This window comes from Myotis myotis, unplaced genomic scaffold, assembly GCF_014108235.1.
Source record: "Myotis myotis isolate mMyoMyo1 unplaced genomic scaffold, mMyoMyo1.p scaffold_m19_p_5, whole genome shotgun sequence".
Classification (NCBI taxonomy): domain Eukaryota; kingdom Metazoa; phylum Chordata; class Mammalia; order Chiroptera; family Vespertilionidae; genus Myotis; species Myotis myotis.
The window spans coordinates 108,967,071-108,981,452 of record NW_023416357.1 but is presented as its reverse complement, the minus strand read 5'-3'; the positions used below and the strand labels follow the sequence as shown (position 1 = coordinate 108,981,452).

General features: G+C 40.6%; 1 protein-coding gene across 4 annotated transcripts in view; it reads left to right on the top strand.

Moving 5' to 3' along the window:
• Positions 1–14,382, top strand: part of MOSMO (modulator of smoothened) — a 63,969-nt gene extending 49,587 nt beyond the window's left edge. For 2 of the 4 annotated variants that reach the window (XM_036308692.1, XM_036308691.1), the window contains 2 exons: positions 8,262–8,474; positions 11,928–13,559. In XM_036308692.1, the coding sequence (XP_036164585.1) occupies positions 8,262–8,474; positions 11,928–11,958 (244 nt within the window). In that variant the 3' untranslated portion in view covers positions 11,959–13,559. The other 2 variants (XM_036308694.1, XM_036308693.1) reach the window with 2 other exon arrangements.

Here is a 14,382-nt window from a genome sequence, read left to right as displayed (position 1 = left end):
GGTGTAGTTTCCTTTTTCTGTTGTGTGCAAGTCTTTTATTTGGCTGGATTGGTTACCTAGGAAACAGCCACAGGGTAAAGACGGATTGGTTGTTTGGGAAATGGAATTATAGGCCCTTCAAGAAGCAAAAGATTTGTTGGGTAAAACAAAAATTAATTACTGACTGAGCTTGTGCTGAATAGTATGGTTCACACTACCACAGTTCTACAGGAGAATCTAGTTAATACAGCATGATTTTAAATTTAGCATGTTTCTCGCTTGTCCAGGCTCACCAAAATGCTTATTAAGTCCTGCTTTTGCCCATTGCTGTAGGCCTGCCTTGGGGTTTCCATTGAAGTAGAAGGTTCACTCCCTTCCTGAAAAGCTCATTTTCTGTTTGGGGTAAAAAGAAGCTGCTGTAAATCAAATGCATAATTGTGTGATACAATGTGCCCAGAGAATTTGGAGAATGTAAAAGATCTTGACTAGTCAGTGTAAGAAATGGATTTGAATGTACAAGCAGGAGATTATTTTTTGAGGTAAAAGATGAAATTTAAACTGGTAAAAATTTGGATAGTAACAGAACCAGAATTTAGAAGATTCAGTAGTAGCAACACAGATCCCTTTCCCCAGACAGCTTATGGGAAATATGTGCGTATGATATAAATTATGTTGGCCTAGTGTCTTACTAAGAAAATGAATCTTAGCAACAATATGGACTGACCACTGTTTGCAATAGCCCAGTAATGTATTTAAGGAAAGTCTATCTTCAGTGAAAGTATGACAGTATTAGTTTTGGAATCCTTGACCACTACAGCAGTCTGAGTACATGAAAGACAGTAAATATTTGCAGAGGAGGAATTAAGATGGCGGTGCAGGTAAACACAGTACTTGCATCCTCTCACAACCACATCAGAATTACAACTAAAATATGGAACAACTACCATTTAGAACTGCATGATATCTGGCTGAGTGGAAGTCCTACAACTAGACAAGTAAAGAAGAAAGCACATTGAGACTAGTAGGAGGGGCTGAAGCATGGAAGGGGCTTGTCCGACACCCACGTGTGGCGTTTTTATTTTTTTTAATCAGGAGGGATATCTCGGCTGCAGAGGCCTCCATGCGGAGCAAGGGTCCCAGCCCCACACCAGACATCACCTCAGGATTTCAGTGCTGGGAAGAGAAGCCCCCGTAACTTTGGGCTGTAAAAACCAGCAGGAATTGTGGCCGAGTGATACACAGGCTGCTAGAAACACAGGCAGTTCCTTTTAAAGGACTAACACATAGACTTACACGGACTCCCTCCTTCCCTCTGAGCTCCAGCACTGGGGTAGCAGCTTGAAAGAATCCAGGGACATACCGGGAGGAACTAAATTGTCTGGCATCAGGGCAAGAACTCTGGGGCAGCTTTCTCCCTGACAAAAGTGCTTGCTGAAACCTCTCTCGCCACAGAGCTGACTGGCAGGCATCATATCTGAGTCTCCATCAATCTGGTCCACACAGTTTGCCCCACCCTGGTGATTCCCTGATCCCCCACTGAAGCTGTTTGCAGCAGCTTTGCTATATGAATGGCCTGCCCTGGCTCAGGCTTTAGACTTTCCTAAAATCTCAAACAAGTGCGTCTGGACTCAGCATGCCCCATACCTCTTGATAAGTGGTCCCAGACCCGGCACTAAAAGCAGCCGGCCTTGGTTCACAGTTCGGCCTCTCCTGGGCACCTCCAAGCCCAACACAAGTAACTGCCATCTGCAGATCGCTCTGTAGCATGGCTCCAGGCAGGGTGCAGGCAGTGGCTGACCTGGTACCTCCTGGGAGGCCCCAGAGCCAGTGCACCCAGTGGACAGCTTCAGACCATGCCAGATTATAACTCTACACATCCATAAGCAACACACTCAAGGGTCAGATTCGGTGAGTACCAAAGCCCCACTGAAACAAGTCTTGCTCCAGAGGGGTATCTTTTACACAGCAGCTCTTCCACTGTAGTCACAGCTGATTCTCACAGCCAGTTGGCCTGAGGATCAAGTACTCCCAATGATACCAACAGCAATCAAGGCTCAACTACAATAAGACTGTGCACACTCCCACAAAGGGGTGCACCTAGAGTGTCCACTTCAGGTGACTGGGGAGGCTGAGCTACTGTCCCTACAGGACACCTACCACACAAGGCCATTCTGCCAATGCCAGGAGACATAGCAGTTCTACCCAATACATAGAAACAAACACAGGGAAGCAGCTAAAATGCAGAGACAGAGAAACATGTCACAAATGAAAGAACAGAAGAAATCTCCAGAAAAAGAACTAAATGAAATGGAAGCAAGCAAATTACTAGGTACAGAGTTCAAAACAGTCGTTATAAGTTACTCAAGGATCTTAATGAAAGCTTCAAGGGACTTAGTCAAAATTTCCAGGATATTAGTGAGAACATCAAAGACATGAAAAAGGACCAATCAGAAATGAAGGATACACTAACTAAAATGAAGAATAATTTACAGGGAATCATCAGTAGAGTAGAGGGCACTGAGAATTAAATGAACAATTTGGAATATGAAGAAGCAAAAACTTTCAGAAGAGCAAAAATAATCCAAAAATATGAAGATAGTGTAAGGAGCCTCTAGGACAATTTCAAGCGTACCAACTTTCGCATTACGCGTGCCAGAAGAGAGAGCGCAAGATATTGAAAACTTATTTGAAGAAATAATGACAGAAAACTTCCCTTACCTGGTGAAAGAAATAGACTTACAAGTCCAGGAAGCCCAGAAAGTCCCAAACAAAATGAACTCAAAGGGGCCCATACAGGACACATCATAATTAAAATGTAAAAGGTTAAAGACAAAGAGAGAATCTTAAAAGAAGCAAGAGAAAAGCAGTTAGTTAACTACAGGGGAGAACCCATAAACTATCAGCTGATTTCTCAACAGAAACTTTGCAGGGAAGAAGGGAGTGGCAAGAAATATGCAAGGTGATGAATAGCAAGAACCTAAACCAAGATTACCCAGAAAAGCTACCCTTTAGAATTGAAGGTCAGATAAAGAATCTCACAGACAAGAAAAAGCTAAAAGAGTTCACCACCATCAAACCAGTATTATATGAAATGTTAAAGGGTCTTTTTTAAGAAGAAGAAGAAAAAAGATTAAAAATATGAACAATAAAATGCCAATAAATGCATATCTATTAACAATTGAATCTGAAACTCAAAATAAACAAGGAATCTAATGACCAAAATAAACTGATGAATAAAATAGAACCAGAGGCATGGAAACATGGAACCAGAAGCTCAGAAGGAAGGGGTGACAAGGGGGGAGGGAAGAGATTGACCAGAGAACATATATGCATTACCTATGGACACAGCCAATAGGATGGTGAAGGCTTGGGGTGGGGCAGGAACCAGTGGGATGGGACAGTGGTGGGTGATCTGTAATACTCTCAACAATAAAGATTTTTTTTAGTATTTGTGAATTTATTTTCTTATATACAGTGTCCCTTCTGGTTGTGTGTTAGCATTAGCTTTCTTTCCTTTCAGAATGCAGCTGCTGAATATTTGGTCTTGACTTGTGTTGATAAGGACTTCCTTCCCCATAGGAGCATAACTCTTCCTTCAAAGCTGACTATCTGTCAGGTCATTGTTTCCATCTGGTTTGTGGACGACATAGCTCCAATTTTCATTTTCTGATGGTTCTGTGTGCACTCGTGTGGTAAGCCAGTCAGGAGATGTGGGGCTGTCATCAGAATCCACAGTATTGCATTTTGTCAGAGGGCCTTTCATTGACTGTTGTCTATTCTTACAGCAATCACAGCTGTTATAAATGGGATAGTGACTACAGAGGTTAATTTGTTAGAGGTCTTTTGCTGAATGATCAGGAGTAGTTTCCTGTTAGGGGTTCTAGCACTGCTGTGAAAGCCTTATCTGTTTCCAAAGTTACAATAAAAGGTTTGTCATAGATACTCCCTCTCCCCCAAGTTTTCTTTTCAAGGGAACTTTTTAGTGTTTCAATTTGAGAACGATTTTGCAACTCCCTGGTGCTTAACCTCCATCCTTTTGCCTTTTCTGGTTTCTAGCAATTGCTGTGATACTTTAAAGGTTAGCAATTGTCAAAAACTTTAAACTGATAATACTTCTCTTTGGTCTATGAAGTCACTCAACTCCAAGCAGCAGCTAGAAGGAGGGATAGTGTGGCATTAATGTGATGGTTAGCTCACTTTCTACTCCTCCACCCCCCAGAGATGATCCCATAATGCTGTTGCACCTCTGGACATCCCAAGATGGGCTTAATTATTAGGTGATTTGAGAGAAAAGGGTATAATTTGTTTGAGTTATCTTCCTTCATTCTCCTGAAAAAGATAGAGTTAGAATTCGTTAGAAGAATTAAAAAAGAGTACAACTCAGTTTTTTGGTTTTGTTTTGTTTTTGCAGTTTATTTATTTTAATAAATCTTTATTCAGATTATTACAGTTGTTCCTCTCCCCCCCCCCCCATAGCTCCCCTCCACCCAGTTCCCACCCCATCCCCTGCCCTTACCCCCACCACTGTCCTCGTCCATAGGTGTACGATTTTTGTCCAGTCTCTTCCCGCACCCCCCACACCCTTTTCCCCCCAAGAATAGTCAGTCCACTCCCTTTCTATGTCCCTGATTCTATTATATTGATCAGTTTACTCTGTTCATCAGACTTTTTATTCACTTGATTCTTAGATTCACTTGTTGATAGATGTGTATTTGTTGTTCATAATTTGTATCTTTACCTTTTTCTTCTTCTTCCTCTTCTTAAAGAATACCTTTCAGCATTTCATATAATACTGGTTTGGCATTGATGAACTTCTTTAGCTTTTTCTTATCTGTGAAGCTCTTTATCTGACCTTCACTTCTGAATGATAGCTTTGCTGGGTAGAGTAATCTTGGTTGTAGGTTCTTGGTATTCATCACTTTGAATATTTCTTGCCATTCCCTTCTGGCCTGCATAGTTTCTGTTGAGAAAGCAGCTGACAGTCGTATGGATACTCCCTTGTAGGTAACTAACTGCTTTTCTCTTGCTTCTTTTAAGATTCTCTCTTTGTCTTTTGCCCTTGGCATTTTAATTATGATGTGTCTTGGTGTGGTCCTCTTTGGATTCCTTTTGTTTGGGGCTGTCTGCGCTCCTGGACTTGTAAGTCTATTTTTTTGACCAGGCAGGGGAAGTTTTCTGTCATTATTTCTTCAAATAGGTTTTCAATATCTTGCTCTCTCTCTTCTTCTGGCACCCCCATAATTTGGATGTTGGTACGCTTGAAGTTGTCCCAGAGGCTCCTTGCACTATCTTCATATTTTTGTATTGTTTTTTCCTTTCGCTTTTCCGGTTGGGTGTTTTTGGCTTCTTCGTATTTCAAATCTTTGACTTGATTCTTGTGATCCTCTAGTCTGCTGTTGGATATCTGTATATTATTCTTTATTTCAGTCAGTGTATGCTTAATTTCTAATTGGTCCTTTTTCATATCCTTGAGGGTCTCACTATATTTCTTGGAGGTTTCTAGAAGATTCTTGAGTAACCTTATAACCATGGTTTTGAATTCTATATCCAGTATTTTGCTTTCCTCCATTTCTTTCATTTGTGACATGTTTCTTTGTCTCCGCATTTTGGCTGCTTCCCTGTGTTTGCTTCTATGTATTGGGTAGCTGCTAAGTCTCCTTGAGTTGATAGAGTGGCCTTGTGTGGTAGATGTCCTATAGGGCCCAGTGGCTCAGCCTCCCCAGTCACTTGAGCTGGACACTCTAGGTCAGGGGTGGGCAAACTTTTTGACTTGAGGGCCACAATGGGTTCTTAAACTGGACCGGAGGGCCGGAACAAAAGCATGGATGGAGTGTTTGTGTGAACTAATATAAATTCAAAGTAAACATCATTACATAAAAGGGTACGGTCTTTTTTTTTTTTTTTTTTTTTTTTTTAGTTTTATTCATTTCAAACGGGCGGGATCCAGCCTGCAGGCCGTAGCTTGCCCATGGCTGCTCTAGGTGCATCCCTTTGTGGGCTGTTTGCACAGTCTCATTGTAGTTAAGCCTTAATTGCTGTTGGGAGGAATTGACCTCCAGGCCAGTTGGCTGTGAGGACCAATTGTGTCTATAGTGGGAGAACTGCTGTGCTGGAGACACCTTTATCGGGCAAGACTTGCTTCAGTGGGGCTTTGGTGCTCTCTGAGTCTGCCCCCTGAGTGTGTCCCTTATGGATCCGAGGAGCTGCAATCTGGATGGTCCCACTCTGACCACTGGGTCGACTGGCTCTTGGATTTCCAAGGAGGTGCAAAGTCAGCAACTGCCTGAGGCCACCCAGCAGGAGCTACACAGAGATCTGCAGATTCCTCCTCTTTGTTTGGGGTTTGGAGGTGCCCAGATGAGGCGCAGCTGTTCTTTTGGAAGCCCTTGGGCTCTTTGACCCAGCTGCAGTTTGACAGGTTTTTAGGCAGAGAAAGGCCAGGCCATTCGTATGCAAAAACCTCTGCGCACAGCTTGGGTGGGGTTGTACATTGGGTGGATCAGGGTCTCAGGGAACCACCAGGGCAGAGCAAATAGCCATGGTTGCCTGTTGGGCTTGGGTCCCTGGGTCTCTGTGTCCTGCGGCCCCATGCAGGAACAATGACCACTGCAAGCACCTCTGCGAGAAAGCCGCCCTCACGTTCCAGCCTGATGCCAGACAGTCCTGTTTCTCTCCATATGAGTCTGGGTCCCCAGATTCTCGCCCAGAACTGGAGTTCAGAGCATTTGGGAGATACTATCTCCTTCCCGATTGAAAAAGACAACAGCATACCCAGCTGCCAGCCCCTTTCGCACGCGCCTTCGTACCTCCACACTTCCACACCTCTGCACCTCCTGCCGGACTCAATGCGCTTTTCTCTTTCCTTCTAGTTGTAGAATTTCCACTCAGCCAGCCTTCCTGTGGTTCTGGATGATATTCGTTTTGTCTTTTAGTTGTAGTTTTAATGTGGTTGTGTGAGGCAGGAAGTTTGGGTGTTTTACCTATGCCACCATCTTCCACAACTCAGGTTTGAGAGAACTGGTTTTTTTTGCTTCATTTTCTTTGGACATATTGTTTTATTTCTAAAGATGTATCAGTGGCAAAACACAAGTTGCAGGAAAGCCCCTCCTTCCACCAGCCCCACTCCCCCGCACGTATCTGCACGCACACACCCACCATGGTCTGTCCGCTCCCTCAGGGCAGCCTCCCACATGCCCCTCCGAGTTTTACTGCCGTCCTCCAAAGAGCCGCTTGTTCAAGGCAAGTGCTATGTTGTTCACATTGAGAAAATAATTAAAACCCAAAAATGATGTCGAAATCTATTATGTTTTCAGTGGCTCCAGAAATTTCTTTTCCTGTACTTTTGTGGCAATTTCCCCATTCGCAGTTGCCCTTAAAAGGGGGAAACAAGCAGTTTTTAGCAGGGAAGAAGAAAAAATACTCTTTCACCTTCCTTATCTAGGTTTCTACAAATTAATTCACCCAAAATTTGAGAGAGGGTTTCCTTAGGTTTTTCATGAGAACATGTTTATATTAAAATGGTACTTCATATTTTACAAAATTCACTTTCCTGTTATATGAATGAATAAGGAGAATGGGGCACCTTATACCTCTGAACGTTCCTGCTGAAACATGCCAGTAATGGTTTGCCATTGTGGACGCTTGTGCACTGTACCAACATTGTTGAACTTCCCAAATGGTGGAATTTACTAGTTTTTACAACATTTTCTTGAATATAATGAAAAAGTACTTATATTGTAATATGCTTAGACCTTTTAACTTTAATAAATTATATTGGTTCTAGTATATACTTCGTTACTTATTTTACTTGTATGCTATGCTTAAACATATTTTAAGTTTGCCTTCAATTTCCTGAGAAGGGTTTTTCTCCTCAGCCAAATAAAATAATATACAGTGAGTCTTGGATCTGGGAAAACGAAAGTTCCAGCTAACAAGAGCTGGAAACTCATCTCTCTTGTTCACTGTTATTTTCCTGGAGCCTAGAAACAGTGTGTGACACGAGTACTCAGAAAAGTGTGTGTTTAATGAATGAGATTAAGTGAGTTGCCTTTTCACGGCTTTTGTGAGGTTTATTTTAAGTTCGCTTTTTATGTTAAGTCAAGCATTACCATTACCTTATGCATTATAGCAGAATGCTGAAGAATGGGACTCAGTGGAATTAAGTGCTTGAATGACCCACAGAGAGAGAAATACGAGTTAAGAACTAAAGGGGTGTTGGTAGGAAATATCCCCTACGTATGCCAAACCCACTAAAACATTCCCACCTTTTGCATCTCCCCCAGGAGCACTCACTGTGGGCCTTGTGCGACAGTGTCAGACAATCCATGGACGAGACCGAACATGCATCCCACCTCGGCTGCCCCCGGAGTGGGTGACCACACTGTTTTTTATCATCATGGGAATCATTTCATTGACTGTCACATGTGGTTTGCTGGTGGCTTCCCACTGGCGAAGAGAAGCTACAAAATATGCTCGATGGATAGCATTCACTGGAAGTAAGTAACCTGTGCTAGTAATTTGTCTAGAAGGCGTGCACACTGGTATTTTTCTGAAGATAATCAAGAATCAGTAATAAGGACTCCATAATCATCAGAGAGCAGCACTTATGGCCGTCAGATAAACTGCACAGTCCCATCGGTTCTTCAGAATTCTCAACACAAGACCAGGACATCCAAAACCTTAATTGCTTTGTATGAAATGCTATTTTAATGAATTTTATTTTTGTTAACATTGTACATGAGTGTTTTGAGGTCTGTGACTCAGAGCTACCACTAACCTGAGTCTTTTTCTCTTCTGGAAGGTATTGGTATCTTCTATCAAATAAAGATAAATCTAGATGAAAATCTAACAAATATAAATTAGATGTAGATGCTGATGTTCTTTTTAATGCCATTGATTTTTAGTTTTTTTCTGTCAGCTATATGTGACGATTGAAAAATCAACACATAGGATTATTTTATAATTGTTTCTCAACATTTCTTACTCTATTAGTCAATGCCCAAAGGTGTGATATATTTATATGTTGCACAGTCCTTTGTATTTTGCAGAATTGGTGTAATTTCAAAATGTCAGAGGCTTAGCCCAAGTTAAAGGAAACAAAAATGTACAAAGAAAAGCTGTTTCTGTAATTTTACTTTCATGCTTCTTTTTCTCTGAAGCAGTGTTGCCCCCAGGAGACATTTATCAATATCTGGAAACATTTTTGGTTGTCACGAGTAAAGGGGGATGCTACTGACACCTAGTGAGTGGAGGCCAGGGATGCTGTAAACATCCTACATCTACGCAGGACCGTGCGACAGCAAAGGCTTCTCTGGCCCCCAATGGCAGGAGGGCCCCATTGGAGAAGCCATGCTCTAAGACAGAGCCTGACGGTACTTACGCCACACGACAGGACTGGACTTTTAGTTCAGTGCCTAATCATCTCAGGTTTGCATAAGTTTTTTTTAAGTGACTATTATAACACAGCTTACTTTCACTTGCTATTTTCATTTAGAACTCATAGGCTAGGGATGCAGCTTAATCCCACATATCCCTGTTGTTAAAACTCAATGTATCCTTATAAGACAATAAGATAAGGGTATAGTCCACAAGCTGCTGTCTCTCCCTCTCTGAGAAACTCTCTTAATGTATGCTTCTAGTTCTGCTTTATTATTGTCTCTATCTCTGCTTTATTTTTAAATTTAGATCAAGTTGCTTTTTAAAAATACATTTTTATTGATTTCAGAGAAGAAGGGAGAGGGGATAGAGAGAGAGAAACATTAATGATGAGAATCATTAAACACCTGCCTCCGGCACGCCCCCTACTGAGGATCGAGCCTACAACCCGGGCATGTGCCCTGATTGAGAATCAAACCCTAACCCTAATCTTAACCTCCTGGTTCATAGGGCAACACTCAACCACTGAGCCATACCAGCCGGCAGATCAAATTGCTTTTGACATAAAAAAATCTCCATTCTTGTTAAGAAATATGAGACAAGCCCTGACCGGTTTGGCTCAGTGGATAGAACGTTGGCCTGCTGACGGAAGGGTCCCGGGTTCGACTCTGGTCAAGGGCGTGTACCTTGGTTGCAGGCACATCCCCAGTAGGGGGTGTGCAGGAGGCAGCTAATCGATGTTTCTCTCTCATCGATGTTTCTAACTCTCTATCCCTCTCCCTTCCTCTCTGTAAAAAATCAATAAAAATATATTAAAGAAAAGAAAAGAAAAAAAATATGAGATAAGGTGATGATCTTTCGTGAGGTCGAACAAACTTCCCAAGACAGTTCTTTTCTAGATAGTAGGGTCCAGAGACAGTTGTAGAGACAGTGCTGCTACCTTAAAGGGTATTGATGAGGAATTTTAAGGAAATCTTTACTCACAGGGTATATTCACTTGTTCAGAGAGCATTTACTCTTTATGTAAAATCAAAGAAGAAGCATATAGTTTTTGGATTTAGTTAAAATTTGGGAATACATAAGCTATGAATATGAAAAAAATCTCAAATACAGTTTAACAGAGTAGTATGCAGCAAAGTATTCATTAAGATGCTCACTGAGCCATTGTTTCCTGTGACCCAGTAAAGGGAAAAAACTATGATTATGTTGTTTAAGTTTTTAAAATAATATGCATATAATAATGCAAAGTCTATGAGTGTCACTAAATGAAAAGTAAGTCTCATTTGTGTCCCTGTCACCCAGATATCCAATACCCCTTTCCTTGAGGTAACACTGTTGTTACTAGTATCTAGGGTTTCCTACCAGAGGTGTTCTAGGCATAAAACCATGTATGTACACGTGAGTGCTCTGTAACTGTATATTCTGTTTATATTATTGTGTCCCTTGGGGTTTTTTAGCTCCAGAATATATATTGGAGTTAATGTCATCTAAGTAAGCACAGAGCTGCATTCCTCTTAGCTTCCTTAAATACATTGTTTTTTGTTACTGGAGCTAATCCACTGGGTTGGCAGTCCTGAGGGGGTTGGGCTCCCCCTAGTGTTTCCATTCAGCCTTTGAAAATGTACTGTTGCCTGTCATCATCTCGATTGCATACATTTCTGTTCCAGTTAAGCTGTAGTTTTGGTAAGACTGTGAGGGTAGTATTTTCTGTTTGGTTTACACAGCGGGGAAACCTCTCCGAGGAGAGCCACACATGGTGGGGGAGAGGGGGCAGCAAAGGTGTCCTTTTCTTCAAGTCTGACCCTGGCCTTCTCCTTTACCTAATTCACATCCGCATCTACCACCACACCTGATATTTAACTCCCACCACCATGGAGGATACGAAGTTACGTCTCTATTGGCTTATTTGGGACCCAAAACTTAATAGTCAAAAGTTGATAGATATTATCAGTTAATATTTTAAGATCTAATGTAACTTCACAGGTCTCATGGTTTAAAAGAAAAATCATCTACCCACATTAAATATCCCCAGGAAGTATAGAGAACCCAATATTTTGGATTAAAATCCAAAATTAGATTGAATAGGAGTTGCTTCCTTTAAATTTGATTAAGCTTTTCCTAACCAATTTGGAAGAAGAATTAAGTCTTGTAAAATATTAAACTCTACTTTAAGTATAGTCGTTAGATGTTTACTCCATTATAATGGATAGATTTTTATTTTACAATAGAAAATATGAAAGGGTAAAAATAAAGTCAGCATATCGGTTAACAGAATGAACTGTATATCAGCATATGTCTAAATTATTTTAGTTTTTGAGATTAGAAGAAACAAATTGATTTTAAAACTAATCATATCCCATTGTTTTTATAGATTAAGTTTAGCTACTTAGATTGTGGTTTCATTTTACTTACCAAACCATATTAAGGTATAAGAATTATTAGAAATTGGTGACAGGTAATACTGATAAGTGGACATTGGCAGCACTGATGAAGTTATTTATTGCTGACTATACAACAGAAGGACCAAAAGATCTAACACTTAATTACTGTATTTTTTATTTGTTCTATTGTAGGTATCCAAGAGAATCCAAATGTGCTGTGTAACATTTGGCATGGTCATTCGCCCAAAATGAGATAGACTGTGTGTATAATATAAAATAATCCACCTAAATAGTGCAAAGCAAACAAATGTACTGGTGTATCTCTTGAATTAGTATGTTACTTGAGAAAATGTTACTTTTTAATACATTTCTGGAGCTGTTCCAGGAAAAGACTCCCATTTTGACTATTTTTTTGGTTAATTTGCTTTTTTTAAAGTATATTTTTATTGATTTTAGAGAGGAAGGAAGAGGGAAAGAGAGATATTGATCAGCTGCCTCCTGCACGCTTTCTACTGGGGAATCAAGCCCGCAACCCGGGCATGTGCCCTTGACCGGAATCGAACCTAGTACCCTTCAGTCCGCAGGCCAGTGCTCTATCCACTGAGCCAAGCCAGCGAGGGCTCTTCTTTTGGCTTTTAAAGGACTCTATTAAGTTTTATTGATTGGCCCAAAAGTAATTTAAGACAAGTGTCATCTGATATGTTTATCCAGGACTGTCACTATTCCTTGGAATGGGTCTAACTTGGGAAAGGTTTCTCATTCAGATTATAACGGAAAGCTTCAACTCTTCATATACAATGAGTATAGTAATCTGTCTTCACATTACACTGAGAAATGTTTCTGCCTCCAGAATTGAAAAGACTGTTCACATTTTACCAATGTGCTTTCAAAAAGCATAAACTGTTTTCTTGGAAAAACTAGCCTATCCATAGGCAGTCTGCATTTGCTCAGAACATTTCTTCTATAGCACCGGGGAGCACACTGTTTGCTAAAATAGTGGCCTGTGGAATTACTTCTACTCAGACAGTGGGTTTTCTGATATTTTTCTAGAAACATTTTTAGCAAATACTAGATTTCATTGTGTTTGTATACAAAACTCAAAGGTTTCTCACCCTCCCCCACCTGTGTATATTCAGAAACCTAACAGGTTGGGTGGTTTGGGGGTGGGGGGCTTTGTCCATGATAAGAGATAGCCACTCTGACAATTTGCTAATCATTGCGGAAGTCTGAGATTCTTTCCACTAGCTGACTTTAAACCAGAGTGAGGTAAATGGTACTTGGATGTACCCTTTCTCTGATTCCTTTTAACTAGTACCAACTGAGAGGAACAGAGAATTGGCAAAATAATAACTCCAATGACATGCAACATTTATTCAGCACTTACTCTCAATGTGGCTGGCACTGTGCCAGGACTTGCTAATGTTTGTTTATACTTCTAGCATTTACTTCATTTTCAGAAGGGAACCAGAAGCCTGAGATTACACAGCTATTAAGTAGCACAGCCAGAATGTAGCCCTGAATCACCATTTAAGTAAATGGTCAAGAGTAATGCATATGAGTACTTGGTAGGTTTGGGGACCTTTCTTAACGCTGATATTTGAAATTGTCTCAAAAGGCTAATCCAGCTTTCCCTGAATTTAATTGTTAGATTTGGGGGATATTATATGATCTGTAGTATATGCAAATATTTTGACAAGTGGTTTATGTTTTGACAGGTTTGACCATGTTATCAATCCACAACCCTTCTTATAAACTTCCTTTGCGCCAAATTTTCATTGTTTTCCTAATCACCAAACCATGTTACTAATGTTGTGTTTTGGTTTGTTTTACAGTGATCCTTTTCTGTATGGCTGCCCTAATATTTCCAATAGGATTTTACATCAATGAAGTCGGAGGTCAACCTTATAAATTACCCAACAACACAGTAGTTGGGTCATCATATGTACTTTTTGTCTTATCCATTTTCTTTACAATAGTAGGACTTCTGTTTGCTGGCAAAGTTTGTTTACCAGGCTGATGAATGTCTACATTGCTTGACATTTTAATTATTTTTTATTTTATTTAAATTTTTTATTTTTGGAGGGTGGGGAGGACAAAGGCAAGGCATCTGAGTAGTCCTGGCTTAGAAAGATGCTTAGATGAAACTGATGCTGAAAAGAAGAAGAAGAAGAAAAAAAAAAGCTTTGATTTGTTCTCACTATGCACTTTGGATTTTTTTTAAAAAAGAGAGCCTTTTCCGTAACCAAATACAGACAATACTGACTAACCCCCTGAGCATATTTCCAGGCCGTCGGGTCTGCACTGTGGTAGTCGCCTAGTGAGGGAGAATGCTTTCTGCTGAAAGGCATGGGGCCCTTTGTGACTCTATTGTTCCGTTTTTAACGTCTAATGGTTCATTTGAGGAAAAAAAATTCTAAGTATTTATGAAACATGGTGGACCAGAGGGATGCAAGAGAAGTTCCTGTGGGGCTGGCCTCACCTCCTAAGAAATTAGTGTTCACAGCTTCCTTATAGTTGTATGAGCCTGTGGCACCAGAGGGGATTGCCATTGCGTTACTGCACCAAGAAGCCAATAGATCAAAACTTGTTTGCTAAAATGTATGTAAAAATTCTGAAATTCCCTATTCTCTGTGTACAAAAAAAAAAA